At 47.4% G+C, this 27,599-nt stretch overlaps 1 protein-coding gene across 1 annotated transcript in view; it reads left to right on the forward strand.

The window, feature by feature from the left end:
- Positions 1-3,782: 3,782 nt before the first annotated feature.
- The window catches only part of LOC101351975 (two pore calcium channel protein 1-like), a 36,275-nt gene continuing 12,458 nt past the window's right edge, over positions 3,783-27,599 (forward strand). The window contains 10 exon segments of the mRNA XM_012556009.1: positions 3,783-3,826; positions 9,300-9,392; positions 10,989-11,103; positions 15,100-15,228; positions 18,482-18,598; positions 18,695-18,813; positions 19,003-19,104; positions 20,920-21,046; positions 23,037-23,238; positions 26,292-26,436. Of these exon segments, the coding sequence (XP_012411463.1) occupies positions 3,783-3,826; positions 9,300-9,392; positions 10,989-11,103; positions 15,100-15,228; positions 18,482-18,598; positions 18,695-18,813; positions 19,003-19,104; positions 20,920-21,046; positions 23,037-23,238; positions 26,292-26,436 (1,193 nt within the window).

The raw sequence follows: 27,599 nt of genomic DNA on the forward strand, positions 1-27,599 counted from the left end.
ACTTTCAGCTTTGACATGAAATAATCCAGTGCTGGTGGTTCTCAACCTTACTGTTTGTTAGAATCACCCCGGGAGCTATTAGAAGTGTACCGGGGTTCAGGCCCTACTTCTGAGATTCTGGTTTTATTGGTCTGGGTGTGGCCTGAGCAACAGTAACTTTAAGGCTCCTTGGTGATTCGAATGTGCAGCCAGAACTGAGAGCCATGTCCTTTGCTGTTTCTTTGTGACAGTTCTTTGTCCCCATCTCTTGATACTTTATGTGCTTCTTGAATGTTCTTGTTCTGAGTCTGTTCACCCAGGTCTTAGACTACCCTGGTTTTGGACTCTTGATTTCCCTGGTGTTCCCTTGTAGCAGCTTGTAGAGAAGTTCCTTGCAGGGTGAAAATGGCCCACCAGGAGGGCTTGGGAAAGAATTACAGGTGGTCACAGGCTGAGTGCCCACAGGGGTCAGGAAGCAACAGAAACCAGTGGCCTGGGTAGGAATGATTAGGGGTGGGTGATGGGGGTGGCGCTTGTAGTGACGTGGAAGGCATGTGCCTTGCCCGAAGAGGTCCACAGATCTCCACCTCCAGCTGGTCGTGGCCCAGTGGCATCACTAGTGGGGTGCGGATGACACCGGGTGACACTGTCAGAGGGAGTGACACCAGAATGACTGTATATAAACTTTTTGTGCAGTATTTCAGCAGAAATTTATTATTTAAAAAGAAATCCCTGTGGTTAGTTATAACAACAAAAACATATTTAGTAAGCCCGGCTTACATGTATCAAGATACCTACAAGGCTGAAACACTATGCTAATTTACTTTTTGAACCTTCTCATGCACTCGGGTCAGAGCTGTCATTATTACCCAATTACAGTGACGCTCCAAATCGTGGTTTCATCTGCACCACTACAAGCACGTGCTGTTAATGAAAACGAAGCTTCCGATGTTTTCATAGTTGCTGATTTTGTCAAATTTTCTGATGTTTTACGTACAATATTGTGGTAATTAGTATTTGTGAAGCTATATCAATAACTTTTTAGAGAACGAAGTAGTAATTAAAGGAAAAGGAGGAGTGATATACAGGAATTATGATTTACGAGTAACATTAGTACAAAAAACATTACTAAGGATTCTGTATCGTCTGGTACGGGAGGAGGTCCACGGAGGGGCGATACCGTGAGTTACCACACTGGGTGACACCAACCCCAGTGATGCCACTGTTGTGGCCACAAACTCTTCCCAACCCTGGATACATGCCCCTTTGCTGTGTACTTTTGCAACTTTACACCAATAATGGGATTGATTTCGCTACCCCTTGAATCTGTGCTGCAGCCCTGGTGGTGCAGTGGTTAAGAGCTCGTCTGCTAACCAAAAGGTTAGCAGTTCGAATCCACCAGCCACTCCTTGGAAACCCTAGGGAGCAGTTCTTTTCTGTCCTATAGGGTCACTATGAGTTGGAATCAATTTGACGGCAACGAGTTTTGAATCTGGGCTTGGCCATGAGACTTGCTTTAGCCAGTGGGCATTAGGCGTTGGCAGACATGTCACAAGCAGAGGCCTGAAAAGTACATGGGCATTGAGGCTTGCTATCTTGATGCTCTTGGGAACCCTTTGACCACCACCATAAGAAAGAGCCCTGGCTAGCCTGCTGGATGATGCACATGGCCCAGACATCTAGCCCCAGAGCAATATAGCGAAGGCTAAGTTGGCTCCAACAAGAAGAACTGTCAGCTGACCCACAGAACTTGGGAAAATATAAGTGTTTGTTCAGGTGACTGTGTTTTAGGGCGGTTAGCAAAAGCTTGCTGAAATGCAGCCCAGCGTTGCCGGATGTTACAATCTTTTACAGAGAAACCAGAAGTTCAAATTTCTGTGTAAGTTGCAGTTTTTAAAAAAATTTGAATTAGTAGCCAACACACCAAAAGGCACCTTCTGCGCCAGACAAAACACATCTTCAGGCTGAACTTGGCCTGTAGGTTGTCGGCTTGCAGCTTTTCACATAAAGGGACACGAGCTCTTTTTGCTAACACTACATTGCCACCTATTCTCTCACTCTTCTTCCTACAACTGCTGTGCCCCATCTTACCCCTAGCGAGAATTTCTTTCTATATTGTGGAATGCCCACGATACTCTTCTTAACCTTGCTTTCTTCATACGGTCTTTCCATATGAGAACTGAAGCTGCGGGTATTCCTAGTCTTCTTAAAGTGAAATTTGAGATGGACCCCTGTCTTAGTCCTGCTGTCACAGGAATACCACAAGTGGGTGGCTTTAACGAACAGAAATTTTTGTTTTAGTTGCTTTTATTGTACTTTAGATGAAGGTTTGCAGGACAAATAGTTTCTCATTAAGCAGTACACATACTGTTTTATGACACTGGTTAACAACCCCACGACATGTCAACACTCGCCCTTTTTGACCTTGGGTTCCCTATTACCAGCTTTCCTGTCCCCTCTTGCCTTCTAGTCCTTGTCCTGGGCTGTTGTGCCCATTAGTCTCGTTTTTAATGAACAGAAATTTATCTTCTCACAGTTTAGGAGTCTAGAAGTCTGAGTTCAGGGTGCTGGCTCTAGGGGAAGGCTCTCTCTGTCTGCTCCAGGAGAAAATCTTTGTCTCAGCTTCTTTAGCGTTCTTCTTAACATTCCTTGGAGACTTCCACATGGCATGTATCTTTCCCCCATTCCTGCTTGTTTGCTGCAGTGCCTAATCTGCTCCTTTTGTGTCTCAAAAGTAATTTGAGACAGGTTTAAGACACACCCTACACTGTTGGGGCTTAATTAACATAACAAAGAAAACCCACTCCCAAATGGGATTACATCCACAGGTATAGGCATTAAGATTTACAACACATTTTGGGGGACATAATTCAATCCATAACAACCCCCAATGAAAGAAGGTGGGAAGGCTGCTCCTGGTGCTAGGTGAGCATGAGATAGGGCATCGCCGTGGGGCCGGTGGTGGGACAGTGGACTAGTCCACAAGTGTTGGCCAGAGAGTTCCTGTAGGAAAGTAAGGGAGATAAAGTTGGAGAGAGAACTAAATGCTAAGTCAAGTGTTTTGGACTTGATTCTGTTGGTGAAGAGGAATCATTCTAGGCAAAGAGAAGTCACTTGAAGCTTTTGAATGGGAATTTCAGGAGGAAAGCAATGGTCTACCCTATTTTGGGTACCAATGTATAGAATAAACCTATGGGAGGGAGAAAGAGGACAGAGAGAGGGCTAGCATGTTTGTAGTGGCAGAGCAGGCATCAAGATTGGGAAGAAAAAATGATACAGGGAAGATTGTAACTTATATTTATGGTAACTTCTCTTTACCTCAGGTTATGGTTAGTTGTGTGACCTTTCTTATCTAAGCAAGACATATCGACTCTGTTTTCAAAGCAACTCTCTCAACAACTTGTTTTCTCTAGTTTCCCTACTGACTGACTTAAAGTTATGTGGGGCTTACAGTTGTTTATTCCTACATCCTTTCTTAAGGCCAATGAGACTGGAGAAGGTATTTACTGGGGGCTTAGGGTTGGAACTTCCTTGCTTCTACTGAGAGCTTCTAGAATCAGTCTTCCCCTCCCTCCTGTGCTCTCTCTCCCCCTTCATCCCCCTCCCCCATGTGGCTGGGGAAACAGTAGGTAGAATTGGGGGAGCTATCTTCCCAGGACAAGTGGGTAGCTGGCCAGAGGATGAGGAGGAATGGAGAAATAAAGAAACCAGGACCTTGTTAACCAAAGATTCTGATGCAAATGGCCTGGGTAGGACCCCGGCATTTGGATATTTAAAAGCTTCTGAGATGATTCTGATGTGCCATGGGGGTTGAGAACCACTACCCAGCTGGTCACCAGCACCTCCTGTAGGTAGGCTGGTGCTGCTGTTTTGAGGTGTGCAGCTACATGTAAACTACATCTGTGGGAACATCTGCTATCAGGTCTTTGCCGTTTTCATGGTAAATATGGGCAGTTGTTCTCATGTAAACTTGAAAAGTGAGTGCAGTTTTGGAACAGCATGTCTAACATAGACCACATTCTCAGGTTGCATGAGAACAATTTGTTTTATGGGAAGATACAGATTAACTTAATATAAAGTAAGGATGCTCATTACAGTAAGATGGCTTGCTAAGAGTACTCTTTCCCAAGCAAAATGGTCAGGAGGATTAAGAGTTGCACAAAAATGGGAGGGAGGACAGGAGAGAAGACAAATAGGACCAGAAGATAGAGCAGTGAGGTTTGAAAAAGAGAACAGAAGTTAGGAATGTAATACCTATTAAAAACAGTGTCATGGATTGAATTGTGTCCCCAAAAATATGTGTATCAACTTGGCTAGGCTATGATTCCCAGTATTGTGTGATTTCCACCATTTTGTCATCTGATGTGATTTTCCTGTGTGTTGTAAATTCCTGTCACTGTGATGTTAATGAGATGGATTAGTGGCCATTATGTTGATGAGATCTACAAGATTAGATTGTGTTTTAAGCCAGTCTCTTTTGAGATATAAAAGAAGCGAGCAGAAAGACAGGGAGACCTCATACCACCAAGCAAGCAGCACCAGGAGCAGAGTGCAGACCCAGGGGTCACTGTGCCTAAGGAGCTCCTCAACCAGGGGAAAATTGATGACAAGGACCTTCCTCCAGAGCTGACAGACAGAAAAAGCCTTCCCCTGGAGCTGATGCCCTGAATTTGAACTTCTATCCTGCTAGACTGTGAGAGAATAAATTTCTCTTTGTTGAAGCCATCCACTTGTGGTATTTCTGTTATAGCAGCACCATATAACTAAGATGAACAGGAAAACTTTAGAAACTTTAACATAAAGGTAAACTAATCAAAAAAACCACACTTGTTGCAGTTGAGTTGATTCTGGTTCATAATGATCGTATAGGCAGGGACCTGTCCAGGGCTTTGAACTGGTTCGAAACAGTTCTGTCATGGCCAATGGAAACAAGGGCAGCGTACCTGTTGCATAGCAACCAAATCTCTTGCTTGTCGGATTTTAACACAAGTAGGAAACAGTCGTGTCCTGTTCAAAGATGGCGGCCAGCTGCAGCTCTTTGAATGTGTGTTGCTCTCTGTCTTTAAGCAGGGCATCGCTGTTTCCTACTCGGGTCAAAATCTGACGGGCAAGAGATTTGGTTGCTATGCAACATGTATGTTGCCCTTCTTTCCATTGGCCATGATCGAACCATTTCGAATAGGTTGGAAGCCCTGGGCCTGTCTATGGAAAATAGCACCAGTGGCAGTTAGTTTTAAATTGCGGAATGATCTCTCACAGCAGGCGTGGCAACTGTGATGGCCAATAGAAACTGCTCGTTAGCGCCCCTCCTCGAGTGGCGCCCCAGGCTGAGCCCTACCTGCCATACTTTAGTTACGCCTCTGCTGATAGAACAGAGTGCAGCTGCCCCATAGGGTGTCCAAGGCTGTAAATCTTTATGGAAGCAGACTGCCGTATCTTTCTCCTGTGGAGCAGCTGGTGGGTTTGAACTGCTGACATTTGGTTAGCAGCTGAGCGCTTAACCAGTGTGCCACCGGAACTCCTAAAGGTAAACTACCCATCATGAAAGCTTCTGCATATTTAAACCAACAGGGAGGAGTTTGAATGACAGAGGGGAACGGAGGGGAGTGATGTGGTGCTTCTGTCATTGTGTCCAGAGTCTGGGTGTTGTTGATGGAGGTAACCCCCAGGGCATGGCTGTTTGAAGTTTTACTGGTTCGTGCTTTTTCACTTTCTGGGGAGAGGGCTTTTGGGTGCTGCACCACAAATCTGTGAGTGTGGCTGGACAGACTGCTTCACAAGAACTGTACGCATGCTAGTGGCTCACCTCTTTAAATCGGGAACAGCAGTGACCTTAAAAGATTTTGCTTTAAATACTTAAAAATTAAAAAGTCTTAGTATCCGAATTCTTTGCTGTCCCAGTCTGGATTTTTTTCATGGTGAATTGTTTTTTTTTTTTTTTTTTTTAAATTGTGATAAATACATACATAAGAAAACATTTGTCATTTTAGCGTTCTTCACGGGTACAGTTTGGTGACATTATTATCTTCTTATTAGAGAATCAGAAGTGTGAAGGGCCAGTCACAGCACAGAGGTGCTCCGTGGTTCTGGCAATGGGGGAATGCAAACTAAGCACGCAAGACGCCCCTTTGGCTGACTGGATGTCAGCAACCATTTTAAATTATATCTGTGTTGGTGCGGGGCAGGAAAACATGTATGCTCATGTGCTGTTTTGAGGTACGTAAACTGTGTAACTTTTTGAGAGGCCAATATAAAAAATACCTTTCATCTAGCAATTAGGAACCTGTGTTATGCTGATGGCACAACCCTTGCTTGCTGAAAGTGAAGAGGACTTGAAGCACTTACTGATGAAGATCAAAGACCACAGCCTTCAGTATGGATTACACCTCAACATAAAGAAAACAAAAATCCTCACAAGTGGAACAATAAGCAACATCATGATAAATTGAGATAAGATTGAAGTTGTCAAGGATTTCATTTTACTTGGATCCACAATCAACACCCATGGAAGCAGCAGTCAGAAAATCAAAAGATGCATTGCGTCGGGTGAATCTGCTGCAAAAGACCTCTTTAAAGTGTTAAAAAGCAAAGATGTTGCTTTGAGGACTAAGGTGCGCCTGACCCAAGCCATGGTATTTTCAGTTACCTCATATGCGTGTGAAAGTTGGGCAATGAATAAGGAAGACCAAAGAAGAGTTGACGCCTTTGATTATGGTGTTGGCGAAGAATATTGAATATACCGTGGACTGCCAAAAGAATGAACGAAATCTGTCTTGGAAGAAATACAGCCAGAATGCTCCTTAGAAGCAAAGATGGTGAGACCACGTCTCACATACTTTGGACATGTTATCAGGAGGGATCAATCCCTGGAAAGGACATCATGCTTGGTAAAGTAGACAGTCAGTGAAAAAGAGGAAGACCCTTAATGAGATGGATTGACACAGTGGCTTCAACAGTGGGCTCAAGCATAACGATTGTGAGGATGGCGCAGGACTAGGCTGTGTTTTGTTCTGTTGTACACAGGGTCACTGTGAGTCGGAACCGACTTGATGGCACCTAACAACAGCAGCAACAACCACAGTTAACACTGTATCCTGCAGAAACACTCCTCTGTCACAAAGATACGCATCCGCACGCAGACACATAGAATTAAAACATAGTCAATGTAATTGTGTTCGAAATAAAAAAAAAATTGAAATGCCCTAAATGAAGAGGCATGTGTTTAAAAGAGTGAGGTAGAGTTATACGTGCTGTCATGGAAAACAATATCCAGGATATTGTATGTGAAAATAGTAAGTTGTGTATAATATGAAAACAATTTTATTATTTTAAAATTGAGTATGTATAGACTGGAGTCGTACTCTAAGAGGGGGTTAGGTTCAAAAGTCAGCAAGAAAAGCAGTAATTTACTTGTCAAGATCACCCTTCAAAACTCCTTCAACTGTCCGTCAAGTACTCTCTGTATAATTTAGTATGTATAACCTTATACATGCATGTATAAATACTTCATTTAAGTACATATATATGTTCTCTTCCCCCACTCATCTGTCAGTTTGTTGTGTACTGGGGGGGCTTGCATGTTGCTGTGATGCTGGAAGCTATGTCACCGGTATTCAGATACCAGCAGGGTCATTCATGGTGGACAGGTTTCAGCTGAGTTTCCAGACTAAGAGAGTCTAGGAAGAAGGACCCAGCAGTCTACTTCTGAAAAGAATCAGCCAGTGAAATCCTTATGAATAGCAGCGGAACATTGTCTGATATAGTGCCAGAAGATGAACCCTTCAGGTTGGAAGGCACTCAGAAGATGTCTAGGGAAGAGCTGCCTCCTCAAAGTAGAGATGGATCTTAATGACGTGAATGGAGTCAAGCCTTTGGGACCTTCATTTGCCACTTTCATGTGGCACGACTCAAAATGAGAAGAAACAGCTGCAAGATCAAAGACCACAGCCTTCGGTATGGATTACACCTCAACATAAAGAAAACAAAAATCCTGACAACTGGACCAAGAAGCAACATCATGATAAATGGAGAAAAGATTGAAGTTGTCAAGAATTTTATTTTACTTAGATCCACAATCAACACCCATGGAAGCAGCAGTCAGGAAAGCAAAAGACACATTGCATTGGGCAAATCTGCTGCAAGAGACCTCTTTAAAGTGTTAAACAGCAAAGATGTCACCTTGAAGACTAAGGTGCGCCTGACCCAAGCCGTGGTTTTTTTCCGTCACCTCATATGCATGTGAAAGCGGGACAATGAATAAGAAAGGTCGAAGAAGAATTGACACCTTTGAACTGTGTTGGCCAAGAATATTGAATATACTATGAACTGCTAAAAGAACAAACAAATCTGTCTTGGAAGAAGTACAACCAGAATGCTTCTGAGAAGCAACGATGGTGAGACTAAGTCTCACATACTTTGGACATGTTATCAGGAGGGACCAGTCCCTGGAGAAAGACATCATGCTTGATAAAGCAGAGGGTCAGCAAAAAAGAGGACGACCCTCAACAAGATAGATTAACACAGTGGCTGCAACAATGGGCTCAAGCATAACAATCGTGAGGATGGTGCAGGACTTGGCAGCGTTTCGTTCTGTTGTACATACGGTCGCTATGAGTCAGAACCGACTTGATGGCACCTATGAACAACAACATATGTTCTGTTGGAGCCCTGGTGGCGCAGTGGTTAAGAGCTCGGCTGCTAACCTAAAGGTCGGCAGTGTAAATCCACCAGCTACTCCTTGGAAACCCTATGGGGTAGTTTTACTCTGTCCTGTAGGGTCGCTATGAGTTGGAATTGACTTGATGGCAATGGGTTTTTATATGTTCTATTCTGTGCTTTATTGTTTTCTTTTCCTCTTCTGAGAGCCTGTATTTGAATTCAAGAAAGTGAAATGTGCCTGTGGCCCAGTCCCCTGTGGGATACTTCATGCGCAGGGAAATATCTAGAGGTGTCCATGTTGTTGTGTGCCAACGAGTCGATTACTACTCACGGCGACCCTATAGGACGGAGTAGAACTGCCCCCATAGGGTTTCCAAGGCTGTAATGTTTATGGAAGCGGACTGCCACACCTTTTTCCTGCAGAGTGGCTAATGGGTTCAAATTACCTATCTTTCAGTTAGCACCTGAGTGCTTAATCACTGTGCCACCAGGGCTCCTTGGAGGTGTGCATACCATACTGTTAACATTGGTTACTGGGGAGGGGTTGGTGGGAGAGGTGGAGGAAGTTATATATATCTAGTATAACTTGATACATGCTTATAAAGGAAAAAGGAAAGTGTCCTCTCCTTCTCTGACCGTTATTCTTCCTTTACTTTCTCCAGTGGGGAACAGGACCTGCTCCTGGCAGCTGCCTATGTTTCTGATGCCCAGTACAATAGAAACGTGCCGTTTGAAACATCACCTCAGACCATCAGGTAAGTAAAGTGTTAAACTGTTACATCAAACCATCTGTCCTCTAGCACTTAATATTCTTGAAGTTGAACCAAAACTGAAGACATTGTTTCCATAAGTATTTTGAGAAGCATATAGGGTGTGGCATGTAGATTGGGATAATCCAATGATTCTTTTTTTTTTTTTTTTTCAAATTATAAGAGTATGGGATCTCACCCATAGGGAAGCATTCAATAAATATATCGTGAACAGATCCTTGAGTAAATGGACGACCTCCAGGAGAGGAGACAGGGCATTCCAGTTGGAAATATGTCATGATCTGTTCCTCCTAGACGTAGGTGTCCTCTTAAAGCCGTTACCGTGAAGTCGATTCCTACTCAATGTGACCATGTAGAACAGAGCAGAGCTGCCCCATAGGGTTTCCAAGGCTGCAATCTTTATGGAAACTGACTCTCACAGAGCAGCTGGTGGATTTGAGTTGCCCACTTTTGGTTAGCAGGCGAGCGCTTTAACCATTGCACTACCAGGGCTCCTGGTGTCCTTTTAGAGTAGCCTGAAGTGAAGACTTTTTTGCCCTTTCTGTTGCCTTTTGATGCAATTCATACATTTGTTCTTTTCGTGAGGACTCAGCTTTTTCTCTGTCACCCCCTAAGGGTTGAATGAAGACCAGGGATTTGGCTCAGAATAAGGAAAAAAATGTTTCTCAGCATAGGGCTGGGAGTTCCTGGGTGGTGCCAACAGTTAACAAGCTCGATTGCTAACCTGCATGTTGGAGGTTCGAGTCCACCAAGAGACTCTTTGAAAGAAAGGCCTGGTGATCTACTTCGGAAAAATCAGCCGTTGAAAACCCTCCAGAGCACAGTTCTGCTCCGACACACATGGGGTTGACTCAATGGCAACTGGTTGTCATCAAAGTGCTGAAAGTCAGCGTGTGAGGGAGGAGTGCCTCATCCCTGGGCGCGCCCAGCCAGTGTGGGGGCCTGCTCCTGCCCCAGGAATAGCACTGTGTGACCGAGAGATCTCTTCTGAGTTAACATTTTAAGATGGTTTGATAGACGTTTCACAGTCAGGTTAGGCTATCCTGCCACATATAATAAAAACCAAAACCAAACCCATTGCCATCGAGTCAGCTCCGACTGATAGCAACCCCAGAAGACAGAGTAGAACTGCCTCATAGGGTTTCCAAGGAGTGGCTGGTGGATTTGAACTGCTGACCTTCTGGTTAGCAGCCGAGCTCTTAACCACTGTGCCGCCAGGGCTCCGTTGCCATGTGTAGTAGGTCACTTTAACTAAAGGTTAGTCTGTATAAGTCACGGTTCAGCGTCATTTGAAAGTATTCTCTTACTGCCACAACAACCCCGTGAGGAAGGCACTCATCCTGGCTTGAGACCGTCAAGGTTATGTGCTTTGGGATGTAACAAGGTTCTTGATTTTTTTGTTTTGTTTTGTTTTCTCATTAGGAGGGTGTTTTGGAGTGCGTGCCCCCTGCTGTCTGGAATTTAAGGGAAATGTGACCAAAGCCAGAGCTTTATCTTACCCACCATGAGTGTTTTAATGAGAAGTTTCAGTGCTGTTTAACTCTCCTCCTGGTTTATAACCTGTATTTTTTTCCTCTCCAGACTTTACAATTTTTATAACCACTGGACAGTGCGAGCGGCCACAAACTTCTTTATTTTCGTAGACCTTTCTCTCGCCTTGTTTGAGGAACCTGCGTTGTTTCCACTACCTTTCTTGGTAAGCGTGAACAATAAAACGGCTAACCACGCTTTGTCATAGAGAAGGGGGAGCCCAAGCTGCTTCTGCTTTTTTCTCAAATTTCAGGAAATGTGAATGTGATTTGATTTTTATTGCTGGAGGTGAAGAATCTGCTTCCTTGCTAAGCCAATGCTTTAGTCATAAGGCATTTTAAAATGAATGGAAGCTTTTGTTCTGTGCACACAGCACAAATTTGATAGAAAGAGTAGAAACGCTATTTTATGCCAAATAGTGTTATAATACAGTAGAATATGTGACTCGTTTGTGTTTTCCAAGTTTCCAGCTTGTTTTCATAGTCATAAATCATTGGAATATTTATTGGTGTTTAGTAGTTGGTCGAGCAGCCCTGGTGGCGCAGTGGTTAAAGTGATTGACTGCTAACGGAAAGGTCAGCGGTTCAAAACCATCAGCAGCACCTTGGGAGAAAGATGTGGCAGTCGGCTTCCCTGGCGGTTTACAGCCTTGGAACCCTATGCGGTCGCTGCGAGTCAGAATCGACTGGGCGGCAGTTATCTGGTTTGGTTTTGGAGTAGCTGATCAAAAGTGATTTTGGGTAATACATGAAATTAACGAGCTAATCCAGATAGGTCTAAATAACGGGCGGGCGTCCTGCTTATGCTGACTCTGGGTCTTTGTGGCTGCCAGCTGCTCAGTGCTTACCGTCTGCCAGCTGAGTGCATCGTGGGTGTTCTTCTTAAGCCCCATGGGGACCCCGTGAGATGTGTAGTGCTGTTGTCCCGCCTGTTTTAACAGATGAGGGAGCTGAGCCTTAGAGATGTTGTATAACTGGTCTAAGGCTGCGCGGCAGCAAGGCGGAGCTAGGTCAGGGCCAGGTCTGTCCGCTTTCGAAACTCTTGCTCTCTGACTGTCACACACCCTTCCTTTACCTTTCCATGGTTCAGGTCTCTCTTGCTACTTAACACACCGCCCCAAAATCTCAAATGCTTAAAATCGGGGTCAGAAAACTACAGCTCCTGGGCTGAATCCGGCCCCACTGCCTCTTTTTGTATAGTCTGTGAGCTAAGAATGGTTTTTATATTTTAAAATGATTGGAAAAAATCAAAAGAAGATTCAGATTTTGTGACACGTGAAAATTATGTGAAATTCAAAACTTTCTGTCTGCAGATAAAGTGGAACACAGCCACAGTCATCCATTGATATCATCTCTGGCAGAGTTGAGTTGTTGTGACAGAGACTGTGACTCGCAAAGCCTGAAGTATTGACTGTCTGGCCTTTTACAGTCAACCCCTAGCTTTAAAGAACAACAGCCTTTAATTATCTCCCACGACTCTGTGGGTTGAACGGACTCAACCAGGCAGCTTTCTGTTCCTGCGGCATTGGCTGGGGCAGTGGATGTCTAGAAGGTCTGTAGATGTCTGGACACTGGAACGTCCCAGTGTCTCTCGTGTGTCTGGCAAGTGCTGTGGCTGCTGGCTGGGAGTGAGGTGGCTACCTTCAAGGAGCAGGGTGCCTCTGCTCTCTTCGAGACAGCCACTCCGTGGCTTGGTTTCTCCTGGCGGGTGGCTGTGTCCAAGAAGGAGCCTCCCAGTGTGCAGGCTCCATCAAGCCTCAGCTTGCATCACGTCTGCTGATGGGCTGTTGGCCAAAGCCAATCGCGTGCCCAAGGCCCAAGTCAACAAGGCGGACAGTACGCCAGGGTGTGAAGACTGGAAGTGTGGTTCACTGGGGGCTGCCACAGTGATGGTCCCCCACGCTTCCATATGATGAAGACTTCACAGCTAATGAGTCCTCTGGGTAGAAGACTTCTAACCCAGTACTGTCAAACACAAATTCTGAAGAAGCAAAGCTGTGCGTTCACAGACCTGGACAGTTTTGCCAGTCTCTGTAGCCCTCCCCAGCCAAGGTGAGAATTCCCTGGAGTCGCCTGCACTGCCCCTTGCCTCTCCTGAGTCCTCACTCCTTCACCAGGTGTTGGTCACGCCTGGCGCTGGCTTGGCTGTCTGAGCTTCGGAGTGTTCAGACAGCGTTTGCACGTTGAGTCTCTGACACTGAATGTGTTATGGGGGAATTTGGGCCTCAATTCCCGCATTACCAGGCAAGTCTTGTTTTGAGTAGGGGTGTCCTGGAATTGCACCAGGTCCTTTTGCAAGTCTGGCCTTGACAGTGAGATTCTATAGCCCTTCAAGGGTGAAAAGGCTGAGAGCTAAAAAGTTTGCAAGGGGCTGCAGCCCACGTTGGTACCCAGGACCCAAGAGGGCTGGGTTAGGGGCAGGAGGATTGTGTCACCCGCTGCTATCAGGGCCCAGAGTCAGCCCCTTGCCACCTGTCCTTCAGGGAGCCCCTTCCCTCCAGCCCTCACCCAGCACCTCTCCCTCTTCCTAGCCTGCGACAAATTGCCCCCTCCTCTCTCTTCCTGCTTCACCACCCTCCCCTCCCGCTGATGGGGAAAGCGCCCTTGTTAGTGGAGGCATCGGGGCAGCCCCAGCCAGAGCCCGGCTGCCAGCTAGGCTGACTGTGGGGAGTCTGGAGCCGGTGCTGTCATCTACGGGGTGGGGGCCGGGGGAGACGATCAGGACTTCGCACTGGATCTCGGGGGCCCCCATTCTCTCCTCTAAGCGGCCGAATACAGGCAGCAGGGCTGCCGTGGCATGGTGGTTAAGGACTGGGCTACTATTTCAAAACATCTTTGGAGAAATCTCCTACTGTTAGACAAATGAACTTCCAGATATCTTATTCTGAGTGCGAACACGGGGAATCTGAGGGCGTGGAGGACGCCTGCCTCTGCAATCCCTGCCCTCCTGCTTTTCTGGGGAAAAGAGTTCTAGGTCGTCTCTTCAGCTCCTCCCAGGAAGCCCTGCCTGGAGGGGGTCCTGGAATTCCTGACTTAGGGGCAGGTTTCTTTCTAAGAGGAAGAAACCACTCCAACCAGCAAAGAGTTCTGCTGAAACTTCTAGTAAAATTAAGTAACCGCGAATTCTCAGAGGGTGCAGGGCAGGGAAGGCCGGGCGGCAGCAAGAGCTGCACAAGTGAACTGAAGCTGAGCCCCCAGGTGACAGGGCACGGGATCTGACCGTTTCTGTGTGTGAAGCCGAGCCCCCAGGTGGCAGGGCGCGGGATCTGACTGTTTCTGTGTGTAAAGCCAAGCCCTCAGGTGGCAGGGTGCGGGATCTGACTCTGTGTGTGAAGCTGAGCCCCCAGGTGGTGGGGTGCAGGATCCTACTCTGTGTGTGAAGCTGAGCCCCCAGGTGGCAGGGTGCAGGATCTGACTGTGTGTGTGAAGCTGGGCCCCCAGGTGGCAGGGTGCGGGATCTGACCGTTTCTGTGTGTGAAGCCGAGCCCCCAGGTGGCGGGGCGCGGGATCTGACTCTGTGTGTGAAGCCGAGCCCCCAGGTGGCGGGGCGCGGGATCTGACTCTTTCTGTGTGTAAAGCCGAGCCCCCAGGTGGCAGGGTGCGGGATCTGACTCTTTCTGTGTGTGAAGCCGAGCCCCCAGGTGGCAGGGTGCAGGATCTGACTCTGTGTGTGAAGCTGAGCCCCCAGGTGGCCGGGCGCGGGTTCTGACTCTTTCTGTGTGTAAAGCCGAGCCCTCAGGTGGCAGGGTGCGGGATCTGACTGTTTCTGTGTGTAAAGCCAAGCCCTCAGGTGGCAGGGTGCAGGATCTGACTCTGTGTGTGAAGCTGAGCCCGCAGGTGGTGGGGGTGCAGGATCTGACTCTGTGTGTGAAGCTGAGCCCCCAGGTGGCAGGGCACGGGATCTGACTCTGTGTGTGAAGCTGAGCCCCCAGGTGGTGGGGCGCGGGATCTGACTGTTTCTGTGTGTGAAGCTGAGCCCCCAGGTGGCAGGGTGCAGGATCTGACCCTGTGTGCGAAGCCGAGCCCCCAGGTGGCGGGGCGCGGGATCTGACCCTGTGTGCGAAGCCGAGCCCCCAGGTGGCGGGGCGCGGGATCTGACTCTGTGTGTGAAGCTGAGCCCCCAGAGGCAGGATGTGGGATCTGACTCTGTTTTCTCTGTATAGACTACCTCCATAGTGGAAGTCCTCTGCCTGACCACATTCTTTGGGAGACTTGTACATTTTGCAAAAGTCACTCCTCAGGTGGTTTTCTGGAAGGATACAAAAAACATCTGCATCATGGTAACTATAGTGGTGAGTGTCCATTGTTGTGCCTGTAAGAGTTTGTGGTCCAAGGCAGAGACCATGCAGGAAAAGGCTTGATGGACGTGACTTTGTTAAAGCAACAGTTACAGACTTTGGTGTAGCAAACCCTGAACACAGCCGCAGGCAAACCACAAACCGCAGAGCGACTATGGCAACATGTGACCCCTGATATCCCGGCATATCAAAGACCCTTCAAAAGGAAAGAAAAGGCAGGACAGAAAAATAGGAAAATGTGCTGACAAATATGTGAAGGCACTTCCTAAAAGAAGAAGTATAGAATGGCTGACAGGAAAGATGTTTACCTTCACTCATTAATAGACATTAAGGCAACAATAAAATACTATGTGTTTGCCTGTAAAACAACGTTAATCAAGACTGAAGGAGAACAGACCTTTTTATACCCTACTGGGGGGTCCCTGGGGTGGTGTGAATGGTTAACACATTTGGCTGTTAAGTGAAGGTTGTCAATTCAAGGCCACCCAGAAGCACCTTGGAGGAAAGGTCTAGGATCTACTTCCGAAAAGTCAGCCATTGAAAACCTTATGAAGTGCAATTCTCTTCTGATACACATGAGGTCACCATGAGTTAGAATCAACTTGACAGCGACTGGTATACCCTACTGGTAGGAGGAATAAAGCTGTCTTTCTGGAGGGCTGTTTGACAGTTAAAGGCCTTCAATGTGCATTCCCTTGCACCCGGGACTTCCGTCCTGGGAATTTGTGTTTAGGAAAGAAGGATGTGTTCAAAGATTTAGCCACAAGATTGGTCATGGCTAAGCTGTTCATAATATTGACAAATTGGAAACATCTTGATTTCCTGTTAATAAAAAACAAAACCCATTACTTTTGAGTTGATTCCGACTCATCTGTGTTAGATAAAATGTGGTATACTCATGCAGCCATTTACAATAGTCTTAAAGGCAGGTGTATGTCTGTTATTAAGAATAGATGCTTATCATCTATTAAGTTAAAAGAGCAGATTACAGTACAGTTGGATCACATCTTTGTAAAAAAAAAAAAGAATGTTGGACATACATAGAAAAATCTGGAAGGATATATGCCAGGTAGTTAATGGCGGGCATCTCCAAGTACTCCTGTAACGAGCAGAGAGGCGGCTGCTGTAGTGATTAGATAAGGATACTTTAAAATTAGCATAGGGCACATCAGCCAACATGTCTGAACCAAGGTTCTTCCAGTTAACCCAAGGCTCAGGCTGCATACCTCTGCTCTTTCTACTCAATGTTCTTTTCCGGGAGAGTCACCTGTTCTCAGAGCTTCTGCAGACACCTTTGGTGAGGAGAGGTCCCTCTGAGTTTCTTTGCTCTGTGGCCAGCTGCTGGCCAGTCATTCCACATCAACTCAAACACAGTGCGAGTGAACCTGTCCTCTTCTTCCTGAACAAGTCTCCCGGCTGCTTTTGGTTGGTTGGGGCTTTGTCTCCGTCACCCAGTTCCCAAGTCACTGTGATGACCCCCTCTTCCTGCTCTGCCATGTCCAGTCTCCCCAAGCCTCTCGTGCACTGTCTGCTGTCTCTGCTGCCTGTTCTCTCTACCAGGACCATTGCAGTGGCCCCTGAACTGCGTCTCTCTGCCACATGCATTTCTGAGCCCACACGTGGCCCCAGCCACATCATGCCTTGTGTGAACTGCCACAGTCTCCTCAGATCCCAGATACATGCGTTTTAGATGCTGCTTCTGGATTAGTTCTCCGGAAGCATATCTCAGATCACTTCCCTCCCTTGCTCAGAACGTTGAAAGCTCCGCAGACCGCTGAGTACTCTGGCCCCATCATCTCACCAAACATGATTCACAGGCGCCTTCTCTCCAGCCAACCCCATCTACCTGCTGGGCCCACCTGTATACCAAAAGCTCTTTCCCTGCTTGAGGGGACTCCCATATGGAGCCTTCCTGCCCTGCCTCTTGACCTGAGTTTTACTTTTTTAAAGCTCTGTCTGCTTTAAGATCACCTCAGGGAGTATGTCCATGAACCTCCAAATATCATAACCCTTGGTGACCCACCCTTCTGCTCCCCTGGGGCAGCCACTGGGGTCTCTGCATTTGTAGCTGCGTAGAGTGCAGGGCACTGTGTCTGTGTCCCCTCCCTCCACTCGAGGGGTGGGCTCTCGATGGATCCTCGGTGCCTGAGAACCAAAGGGGCTGAATCAACCCTTTTGATGATGGTGGATTATTCTCTTTTTACTTACATTTTTCTAAAATACACTGGGCTCCTTTCGCTGTCCTCAGATGCTGACAAGCCTGTCATTAGGAAGGATTTCTATATTCTAAACATTCTTACTTTGGTTATTCAGCTAGACTCCCCTCTTATGCATATCTAATTGAAACAATTTAAAGTTAAACAGGACGTAGTGTGGGAGCGCGTAGCAGTGCAGTTAACAGCAAGGGCTCTGACGTCAGACTGCCAGGGTTCCAGCCCCAGCTCTGCCCCTTACGAGCTGTGTGACCAGGGGCTAGGTGCTTACCTTCTCTGTGCTCAAGCTTCCCCATCTATGGGAAGCTTGGCTAGGAACAGTGCCCAGTTTAGAGTGTGGTGAGCATGCAATGAAATAATTCATGGCAGGGGTTTATTATATGACACATAGTAAACACTCAAACGTTCACTACTGTCTTAGTCATCTAGTGCTGCTGTAACAGAAATACCACAAGTGGATGGCTTTAACAAAGAGAAGTTTATTCTCTCACAGTCTAAATTCAGGGCATCAGCCCCCAGGGGAAGGCTTTCTCTGTTAGCTCTAGAGGAAGGGCCTTGTCATCAGTCTTCCCTTGGACTAAGAGCTTCTCCGCACAGGAACCCCAGGTCCAAAGGACACGCTCTGCTCCCGGCGCTGCTATCTCAGTGGTAAGAGGTTCCCATGTCTCTCAAAAGACATTGGCTTAAGGCACTATCTAATCTTGTAGATTTCATAACTATACCTGCTGCTAATCCACCTTATTACATCATAGTGATGGAATTTACAACACATAGGGAACTCACAGCAGATGATAAAATGGTAGACAGTCAAACCATACTGGGAATCGTGGCCTAGCCAAGTAGACAGATATTTTTGGGGGGCACAATTCAGTCCATGACAACTGCTATTAATGTCATATTACAAAAGTGGAATTGTGCCTTTTATAAAACTCGCTTTTCCGTGTAGCACGTTGTGGCCCTCCTCCTGGGGAGGTAAGCTGGGTCCACATCATCACTTCCTCTGTCCTGACCTCATTGTCCCGTGTCTCTCACAGCTGACCTTGATTGACCTGATCATCTGTGGGTCCCTGGAAGCTGTTGGCATCCACAGTGTTAGATGGTCAAGGGCCTTGAGGCCAGTCTTCCTAATCAACTTCCCTGAAAGTCGTCAGGTAAGAATCCAGTTGAGCATACATGGTGGTTTGGTTTTTGTTTTTGCAGAAAATTAGTTGATTTCTTGTAAATGAAATTAAACTTTGTCTTTGCAGATCCGAAGACCTTTCCGAAGCATCCGGAACACTCTGCCCGATATCCTGTGCGTCTTCCTCTTGTTTCTCTTCAGCATGCTGATATTCTCCCTAATGGCCTTGAAGCTCTTTGGGGATAGGTCAGTGAGTCCAGTTCTCGGGAAGCTTCTCGTATTTGGGTTCAGCCTGTTGGTGGTGGGTCTGTCACCGGAAGCTCTCTTCCTTGTTCAGACACCTCAGGAGTGCTCTCAGAAGGGGAGAAGTGCATCAGAAACCACAACTAAATTTACGTGTGTGGTTTTTGACTTTGTGTTTTTGGTTCCTCCTAGGGGTCTGAGAACAGTGGAAGGATCACCCTACTTTACGAACATCCTGGAGATAGTGTCTGAGCTCTGCGTGCTGGTGGCTACTGCAAACAGCCCCGATGTCATGTACTTACGTCCCCACCTCATGTTCGTGGACTTCCACTGCTCTAAGGAGTCACCTTTTCGAAAGCAGCTGTTCCCTAATGCTAGCAGGGCTGAAAGAGCGCAATAGAGATTTTCTGTTAATTCATGTTCTTTGTAAAAAAATTGAAGAATAGAAAATGTTTACACTAATTACAAAAAAGCCACTTGCCGTTGAGTCGACTCTGACTCATGGTGACCCCATGTGTATCAAGTAGAACTGTGCTCCAGAAGGTTTTCAATGGCTGATTTTTTAGAAGTAGATCACCAGGCCTTTCTTCCGAGGCACCTCTGGGTGGACTTGAACCTCAGCTTTTCGTTTGGCAGCTGAGCGCATTAATCGTTTGCACCACTCAGCAACTCCACATTAATGATACCCTACCCTCTCTATTTAAAACTAAATCTAAATGAATTGTTCAAAAATTGAAAGCAACAGGAGACATCTTTTGAGATAACAACTCTTAAATATTTGAGCCTACTTTCTACTGTAGGATTGTCTTTGAGTCTTCAATTTCAACATCAAAGCAGTTTTTATAAAGAAATGGCCAGTTCTCCTGAGTATTGATGTGGCTTCCTGGGTGAAGAAACAGGGAAGACATGTGAGATGTGTAGTTGTCTGCTTCCTTCCACCCTGCCTGCCTCCCCCGCCCCAGCTGCCAGTTCTTTCCCCGCGCGGGCAGTGCTTAGGTGGAACCCCTCGTGTGGCTCTTCCCAGCGTCCTCCCACTGTGGACTCACCTTGCTCCTGGGCTGCACTAGTGAACGGTGCTGCATTGAGTGGATTACTTGTCAGGTTTTGGGGTGTGTGCAGGGCTCCCCTGGGAATAATTCACTTCTCATCTAAATGCGATTCTGAGGAGGGGAGTTTTTCTCTTGTCTGCTTCTGTGTAGGTCCCTGGGTGGCACAGGTTTGCCCTCAACAGCAAACCTAAAGGATGGCGGTTCAAACTCACCCAGCAGCACCACAGAAGAAAGGCCTGGTGATCTGCTTCCATAAAGATTACAGTCAAGAAAACACTGCGCAGCAGTTCTACTCAGTAACACGTGGGGTTGTCATGAGGCAGAATCGACTCTACGGCAAGGAGTTTGGTTTTTCATTGTTTTTCAGTCATGCAGGGTCATCAGACTGACCTATTCTTGGTTGTTGCCCACTCTCAGGCCTGGCCTGGCGAAAGCATAAGCAGGGTGAAGTCATGGCCCTCCTTGGGGTCTCTGAGGCCTGTCCCCCAGACCCTGCCCCGCCAGCTGTGCCAGCATACCCACCTGTAGGAACACCAGTTGCCATGCGGGTGGAGTGAGCATGTGTCCTGACTGGCGTCTCTTGTCCTGCTGTGATTGTTAGCAGCACGCTCGTATTGTCTCACTGGGGGTGGGAAGTTACCCGGCCCCCGCCGGGGCAGCCTGGTGCCCTGCACAGTCCTGGGTGGAAATCTGAGCTGCGCTTCTGATTCCCTCTGTAATTCTGGGTAAGGCACTCCCCCTGCTAGGCCTCAGTTCAGGGAAATCTAGGGAGGAGGTTGGATCAGAGGGTCCCCAAGGTCCCACCTGCTTTGAATGTTGGTGCCTCTGTAGGGCACTGAGAAGCTCAGGAGGACAGGCTTGGAGCCGAGCTGTTTAGGGTCAGGGCTGGCGAAGGCTCCGACGCCCTGTTGCACCGTATGCAGGAGGGAGTTACAGTGAGCAAAGGTTTTCTGGTGCCTCGTGCGCACGCACTGTGCGCGTGAGAGGTTGCCTGAGTCAGCCTTATGTGTAGGGAGGGAATAGGGCATGAAAACCACGAGATGTAATTATTTCCTTTTAGGATGCCTGCCTATACCTTCAACTGGTGGTATTCTCTGTCCTTTTTAACGTATGTCATCACCAGTACCTACATCTTCACGTCCATCTTTCTGGCCGTGGTCTACAGCAATTACAGGAAACACTTAAAGGTATCATGTGTGACCCGGGGGTGGAGGGAGGCAGGCACGCAGCCGGGTGCAGTGGCGGGGAGGGCTGGCAGATGAGATTGCTAAGTATTTTAAAGAGTCCTTTATGTATTTACTTTGGTGGGTCTGGAGGCTTGCTTGGTGTCTCGGTCCCTTCTGCTAAGCGGGATGGTTCTTTAGCAGGCTTTGTGACGTCCGACAGTGTGTCTGAAGAGGTACTGAAGGGCAAAGAACGAAGCTGGGGCGTGGATCCTCTTGTGTGCAGTGTCAGATCCTCGCTGCCCTCCTTTCTCTTAGCCCATCGAGTAGCTCATGGCTCCTTAAAACATTTTGGGTATGATTGGGGGTTGAGGACCTTTTCCAAGACTGCAGCTCCTTTTCCCCCTCAAACAGAAGCAGAAACTTCTTAAGCCCGTGGCCTTTATCCCACCACCTGCCTGTTTGGTTTATGTTTGGAGAGCTCCCGAGTACCTGGGTAGGAGGATGCGGTGTTTGTGGCCCGGCATCCACTGGGGCACCCCAGATACCTGTCTGGCCTCCCCTCGGCCCCCCACCTGCGCAGACCTCTGGTCATCTGTTTCTTCTGTTGTAAAAACAGTCATGTAGAGACACCTTTCACCAAAAGGCGATTTTCCTCAGGAAAGTCACAAGCCAAAAGATTTTGATCCTTCAGCCTTTGGTTCTTCCAGTTTTTCATTGCTTAGGGGTGTCCACGCCAGGGACAAGTAGAAAGTAGGGGAAACTTAATGTCTGCAGCTGAGAAGGTGGTCGGGGGCAGTCTGGAATTTGGCCAGACTGGCCTTTGAAGGTGTCTGCACATCCCCAGGTCCCGAGGCAGGGACGGATTACCCCACAAGCAAGGTACGCACGGGCTTACTGGTGCTTACTTACTAATCTGTAGTGTGCAATTTCACCACATCAAAAATGTGGTGAAACCCACGTGAAATTGCACAGTACGCTTTAATAAGCGAGCACCAGTAAGCCTGTGCGTACCTTGTGGGTTAATCGCCCTACTGAGGAGTCTGTGTACGTGGAACCTCGGCTGCTCCTGACCCCAAGGCCAGGCCTCCTAGAGGCCCTGCTGCTTCGACTTCCTCCTTCTGGGTGGACAGCCGCTGTCCCAGGGGGTCTTGCGTGCCTCTCCTGCTTTTCTGCTGGGCAGAACTGTTGCTGTGTCTGCCCCTGCCCCCAAGGAAGCGTCTCTTCTGGCGGCACTCCTGGGAAACTCATCTTCTGTGACGTGGGTCAGTGAGCAAACGTTAAACGTGCCTTATGTGCCAGGCACCACACAAGCTTCTGAGGATTCAAAGGTGATGAAGACACAGCCCGTGCCCTGTAAGGGTTTACAGTCTAGCTGTGCAGTCAATTAAGTGCTGACGATATTGGGTAACAGACTTACAGAGACCACTAGGGGCAGTCGTGAAGGGGAGGGCCGATTGTTACTGGAGGAGGGCTGTTTGGCCTCTCTCCCCTTCTGGAAGATTCTGTGCAGTCAGGCCAGGTGGCAGCTCCAGGCAGCCGCAGCTGTTCTTCCTGCTCTGGACCCCGTCTTTCCAGACCCCGTCCGGCCCGGTTTCACTTCCCTGACTTTCCTCCTCCTCCTCTCTCCTTCTTGACCTAACGGTGGACCTGTCTTCCTTCTCCGCCTTGGGGTCTCTCCCCTCTCAGCGTATGGTTTCCATCCTTTCTGGAATCTTCCTCCCCTGGGCCGAGTGCACTGGGAGCTGTCTGCCTCTTGCTGCTCTGTTTTTCACCACGCAGACTATCCTTCGTGTGCTCTGACATGCAGACTTGGTGAGATGAGTGAGTTCTGTTTATGCAGAGGGGGTTAGCTAAATACACCTGGAATAGGGGAGGGATTGTACACCTTGCTTGTTAACAGACCCATTAGCGATTTCCCTTTGGCTTGTCAATGACTTTGACATGTTTGGGGTAAAGAAATGAGGCTTTCTTGAATCTTTCTCATAGAAAAACAAAATTCTATTTTTTTAAGAATGAGATTCGCAAGCTGGCTTACCTGAAACGTCACAAGATGATAAAGGCTTTCAACATCCTGAAAGTCAAGGTGGGCACGGAGTTTGTGGTCAAGGAGGCCGAGTGGAAGCAGCTGGCCAAGGTCATGGCTCCAGACATCAGCAGTTCCCACCTGGAGCTCCTTTTGAAGATCTCTGACGAGGGGCAGGAGGGACATGTGGGTAAGAAGCATTGGCCTCTAATGTTCCTCTTCCCCATGCGTTCAAAATCAGGCAGCTTCTACAAGTTGTGGGTAAAACCAAAACCAAAAACCAAATCAGCTGCTGTCAGATTGACTGACTCTTGGAGACCCCATGTGTGTCAGAGTAGAACTGTGCTCCCTAGGGTTTTCAATGGCTGATTTTTTGGAAGTAGATCACCAGGCCTTTCTTCTGAGGCATCTCTGGGTGGCCTTAAACCTCCAACCTTTTGGTTAGCAGAGGTGCTTTTTTTTTTAAGTTTTCTTAAATTATCAAATGAAAGTGTATCTTGGCACCCCCTACTGGCAATGAGTAGCATTGCTCTAAGACATTAGAGAGAATGTTGGGGTCGAGGGTTCCCTTCCCATCTCCTGCTCCCAAGAGCTAGGCGTGGTGTGTCCGGCACTTCGGTTCAGATGTTCCCAGACTTTGGCCAATCTGTACTTGAGGTTCCTCTGTGATGTTTTACTATCACCTCTGCTGCTTCTAGATGGTCTGGACTGCGGAGGCCTTGAAAAATCTTTAGGGCTTTTCAGACTTTTTCTTTGCCACTTGTTTGTAAAGTGTATTCCTTGATTTCTCTTTAAAAATGAGCTGTCCATTGTTTCAGCTTCGCACTTGAGCACCTTCTGCTCGTCCAGAAAAGACCCAGGCACCCGGACATGCCCATGAGCGATGCTTGTTTCTTTATAAGGTCTGTCTGACTATTGACAATAAACGGAGAAAAGATCGAAGTTGTCAAGGATTTCGTTTTACTTGGATCCACAATCAATGCCCATGGAAGCAGCAGTCAAGAAATCAAACAACACATTTCACTGGGCAAATCTGCCACAAAAGACCTCTTTAAAGTCTTGAAAAGCGAAGATGTCACTTTGAAGATTAAGGTGCACCTGACCCAAGCCATAGTATTTAATCACCCATATGCTGTGCAATCAATAAAGAAGACCAAAGAATTGATGCCTTTGAATTATGGTGCTGGCAAAAAATACTGAATATGCCATGGACTGCCAGAAGAACGAACAAATCCGTCTTGGAAGAAGTACAGCCAGAATGCTTCTTAGAATTGAGGATGGTGAGACTTTGTCTCATGTACTTTGGACGTGTTATCAGAAGGGATCAGTCCTTGGAGAGGGACAGCATACTTGGTAAGGCAGAAGGTCAGTGAAAAAGAGGACGACTTTCAGTGAGATGGATTGACACAGTGGCTGCAACAGTGGGCTCAAACAGCAACAGTTGTGAGGATGGTGCGGGACCTGGCAGCGTTTTGGTCTATTGTACATCAGGTCGCTATGAGTCGGAACTGACTCAACAGCACCTAACAGTAACAAATCCTTCGTTATACAACATTACTGTGGTTTTTGATTTTCTTTGCCCTTTCTTGTTCTGCTGACTCTTCTGGATTGAAAGATGTGAACCCAATGAGACTGATTGATTCCCTTATGATTGTGGTTATTTGCTGGTTAGAGATTTTGACTAGATTCCTGTCAGCAATCCTGGTAGTTCACCCCAAATCCTATTTAGCTTTGTGATGTCAGGGCCCCAAAAACCTCAAGATGGTGGAGATCACACAACCCAGCTCCTTGGATTCAAGTTATAAATGTTACCTGATTCTCCTGAGGCTGTACCTCCACCTGAGTGGTTTTTGTGTGTCTTTGGCTGTTAAGATGTATGGATGTGTATTTTCCTTCTAACTCTGAAGACCTGGGAACTTGGCGAATCCTAAGGTATCTGAGTGTCTGTTCCGTCTAACTTGATGGACTCTTATGTACTTTCACGTTCTTAGTGGATGTGACATTACTCACTCCATATTCTCTGTTAATAATTCTGCTCAGCCTTTTCTTTCCATATTTGTCAAGTTTTGTGTTTCTTCGTTTAACACTAGGTTTAAGTCTTAACGCTTTGTATACTAATAGAATTTCACAGGACCACACAGCTCTTAGGGATATTTAAAATAGCAACATGAGTGTTTGATGCCACCCAAGGCTTTATCTGATTTGGGTTCAGATGAGGCTGTGCTTCTGGCAAGTCCAGGGCCTCTTCATTCATGGATGTCTGTTGATGAAAGATCTATAATGTCTCTCTTACTCCACACCATGATGCTCCCCAAAACAACCATGATGCTTAGTTTGTTTCTGAAAACTGAAGTGGACGCCTAGACATTTACAGATCACCCTAAATGAGAATTCTTCCAGGTTTTTAAAATTCCTGCTGCCATCCTTGATGCTATGCCTAGTTTGCACCTGCAGTTCATTTGAACAACTTTCTTTAGCATTTCCAAAGCATTCAACTTCGTTTTCAAAGAAGCAGCCATTCTCTTGACACATTCTGATTTCATCCACTTAGGTGGTATCTCTTTAAGTTATAGGTATTTAAGTTCAAGCATAAACAGGTTTGGGAATCAGTCCGGTTGACTCGTGGTCAACATATGACCTGACTGGTGGGCTGCAGAGGTGCTGGGGCAGTGGGGAACAGCCTGCTGGCCCCGGGCATGCAGACGGTCTGGAGAGCATCACCCCCTCAGTTGGGTGGGTCCAGTCAGTCACTGCACTTTGGCCTACGGTAGTGGGTGAGCTGACTGTAGAAGCTGTAGCTACAGTATGAGTGAGTCCTTGAGAAGGGACAGAGAGGGAGGGTGAGCAGAGAAGATGGTAAGGGTTCAAGTGGAAGGGTATGGATGACATTCAGGCCTGGAAGCCTTCATGGAAGAGAGGGGAAGTAGGGGCAAGGCTGGAGAGGTGGGTTAGGGCAGACACTGAAAGTAGCCATGGCCTCTGAGGAGGAGAGCATTGTGGGAGGGAGGTAGGAAGGTGGTGGCAGCTGCTAACTAGGAAAATGACAGTCTGCTGACTTGGGTTGGCCGAGGGCTGAGTGAGGGCAGGCAGGGGGCCTGGGGATGGAGGGCTGGCTCTGCCACTCCCTGGTTCCTAGGCCTTTTGAGGCTTCAGGACTTCATCTGTGAAAGAAGACGCAAGAGTCTGCTGACTTGACTTCCAAGTCCCAATGGCCATGAATTTGGGGTTGTCTTTGCGTTGCAGACAAAGTGAACTTTCTACGCCTGGCTGACCTCCTCAGCATCCAGGCGGTCACCATAAACATCAAGAGACATCCCCTGGAAGGCTGGATGCCGCGAGTGTACACGTCGCCACTGAGCCTCTTCATCCAGGAGATGGTTCAGCACAGGCAAGTTAGATGTGGCCACTTCTCCCTCTGCTTGCTTTAGAAACTGAAGAGTTCGTGCACGCCGTCTGGACTGAGTGTGCTGTAAATCACCCCTCTGCTTGCTGCTTTTGCTGTATCAGGAGACACTCTGGACCTGCTGTGTTCGACCTTGCCTAAAGGACAGGCTTCTAGAGCATGCTTGCTTCTGCGAGGTTTCCTAAGATGTTTAAGGGCACAGACTAGGTTTGCTTTCCGGACCAGTGAAGCTGATCGCTCTGAGTTCCAGCGAGAGCCCAGCCCACCAGAGTCAATATGAAGTTGAGGTCAAATATGACGCTTTGATTCTGTGAATTATATGGTAAGAACTCAGGAGTTGGAGTTACTGGAATGATTGTTAAGGAGGCAGATAATGCTTTCTATGATTTAAGCTTTTACAGTGACTTAAACATGTATACTTTTATTTCAAGCAGATAATCATTTATCCTGGTTCGAGGTCTTGTTTTAATATTTGTGGCCTAGAATGCTAATATTGTCAGAGACTTGTCCTCAGCGGTGGTGGCCTCCTGCTTTCCTTGAGTTTTATAAAAGCAAACGGTTCAGCAGTCCTTGAAAGTATTTCAGTCTATGAAGTATCCCTTTCCACCGCCCATATTTTATGTTTCTCAAAGCCCTTTATGTAGAGGTTCCTTCCTGTTAACATCCGCACTGAACCACACGTTCCTCGTGTGGAGGGTGTTTGCGTGTCCACGAGCGACCGCCAGTTCTAGGCCCTGGAGTCTGCAGCTTCACAGGAAACCCCGGGCAGGACCCTCCTGTCTCCTTGTAGCTGCATCCATGTTGAACCCAGGATTCCCTGGAGCACAGGGGAGGGCCACCCGAGCTAGCTGGCCTGCTCTGGAATGGAAAGTCGAAGGAGAGCCAGTGGTCCTATTTTGTCATCCACGTTCACCTGAAACTTGCTGGAAGGCCCTGTGTGCATTGGGGTAAAGGGTTTTCGGAGGCTTTCTTAGTTAGGGACGTTAATTTTCTAGGGACAAGCAGTAGAGGTGTGATTATCCCGTACTAAACCCTAAACCCTTTCCCTGTCCCCCACCATCCAATTCTGCCTAAGCTTTCAACGGATTGCAGGTACTGTGCCCCCAAAAGGGAGCCTGGGAATACCACAGCTGTCTCTCCCCTCCCTC

Source organism: Trichechus manatus, unplaced genomic scaffold, assembly GCF_000243295.1.
Source record: "Trichechus manatus latirostris isolate Lorelei unplaced genomic scaffold, TriManLat1.0 scaffold00004, whole genome shotgun sequence".
In the NCBI taxonomy this organism is placed as follows: Eukaryota; Metazoa; Chordata; class Mammalia; order Sirenia; family Trichechidae; genus Trichechus; species Trichechus manatus.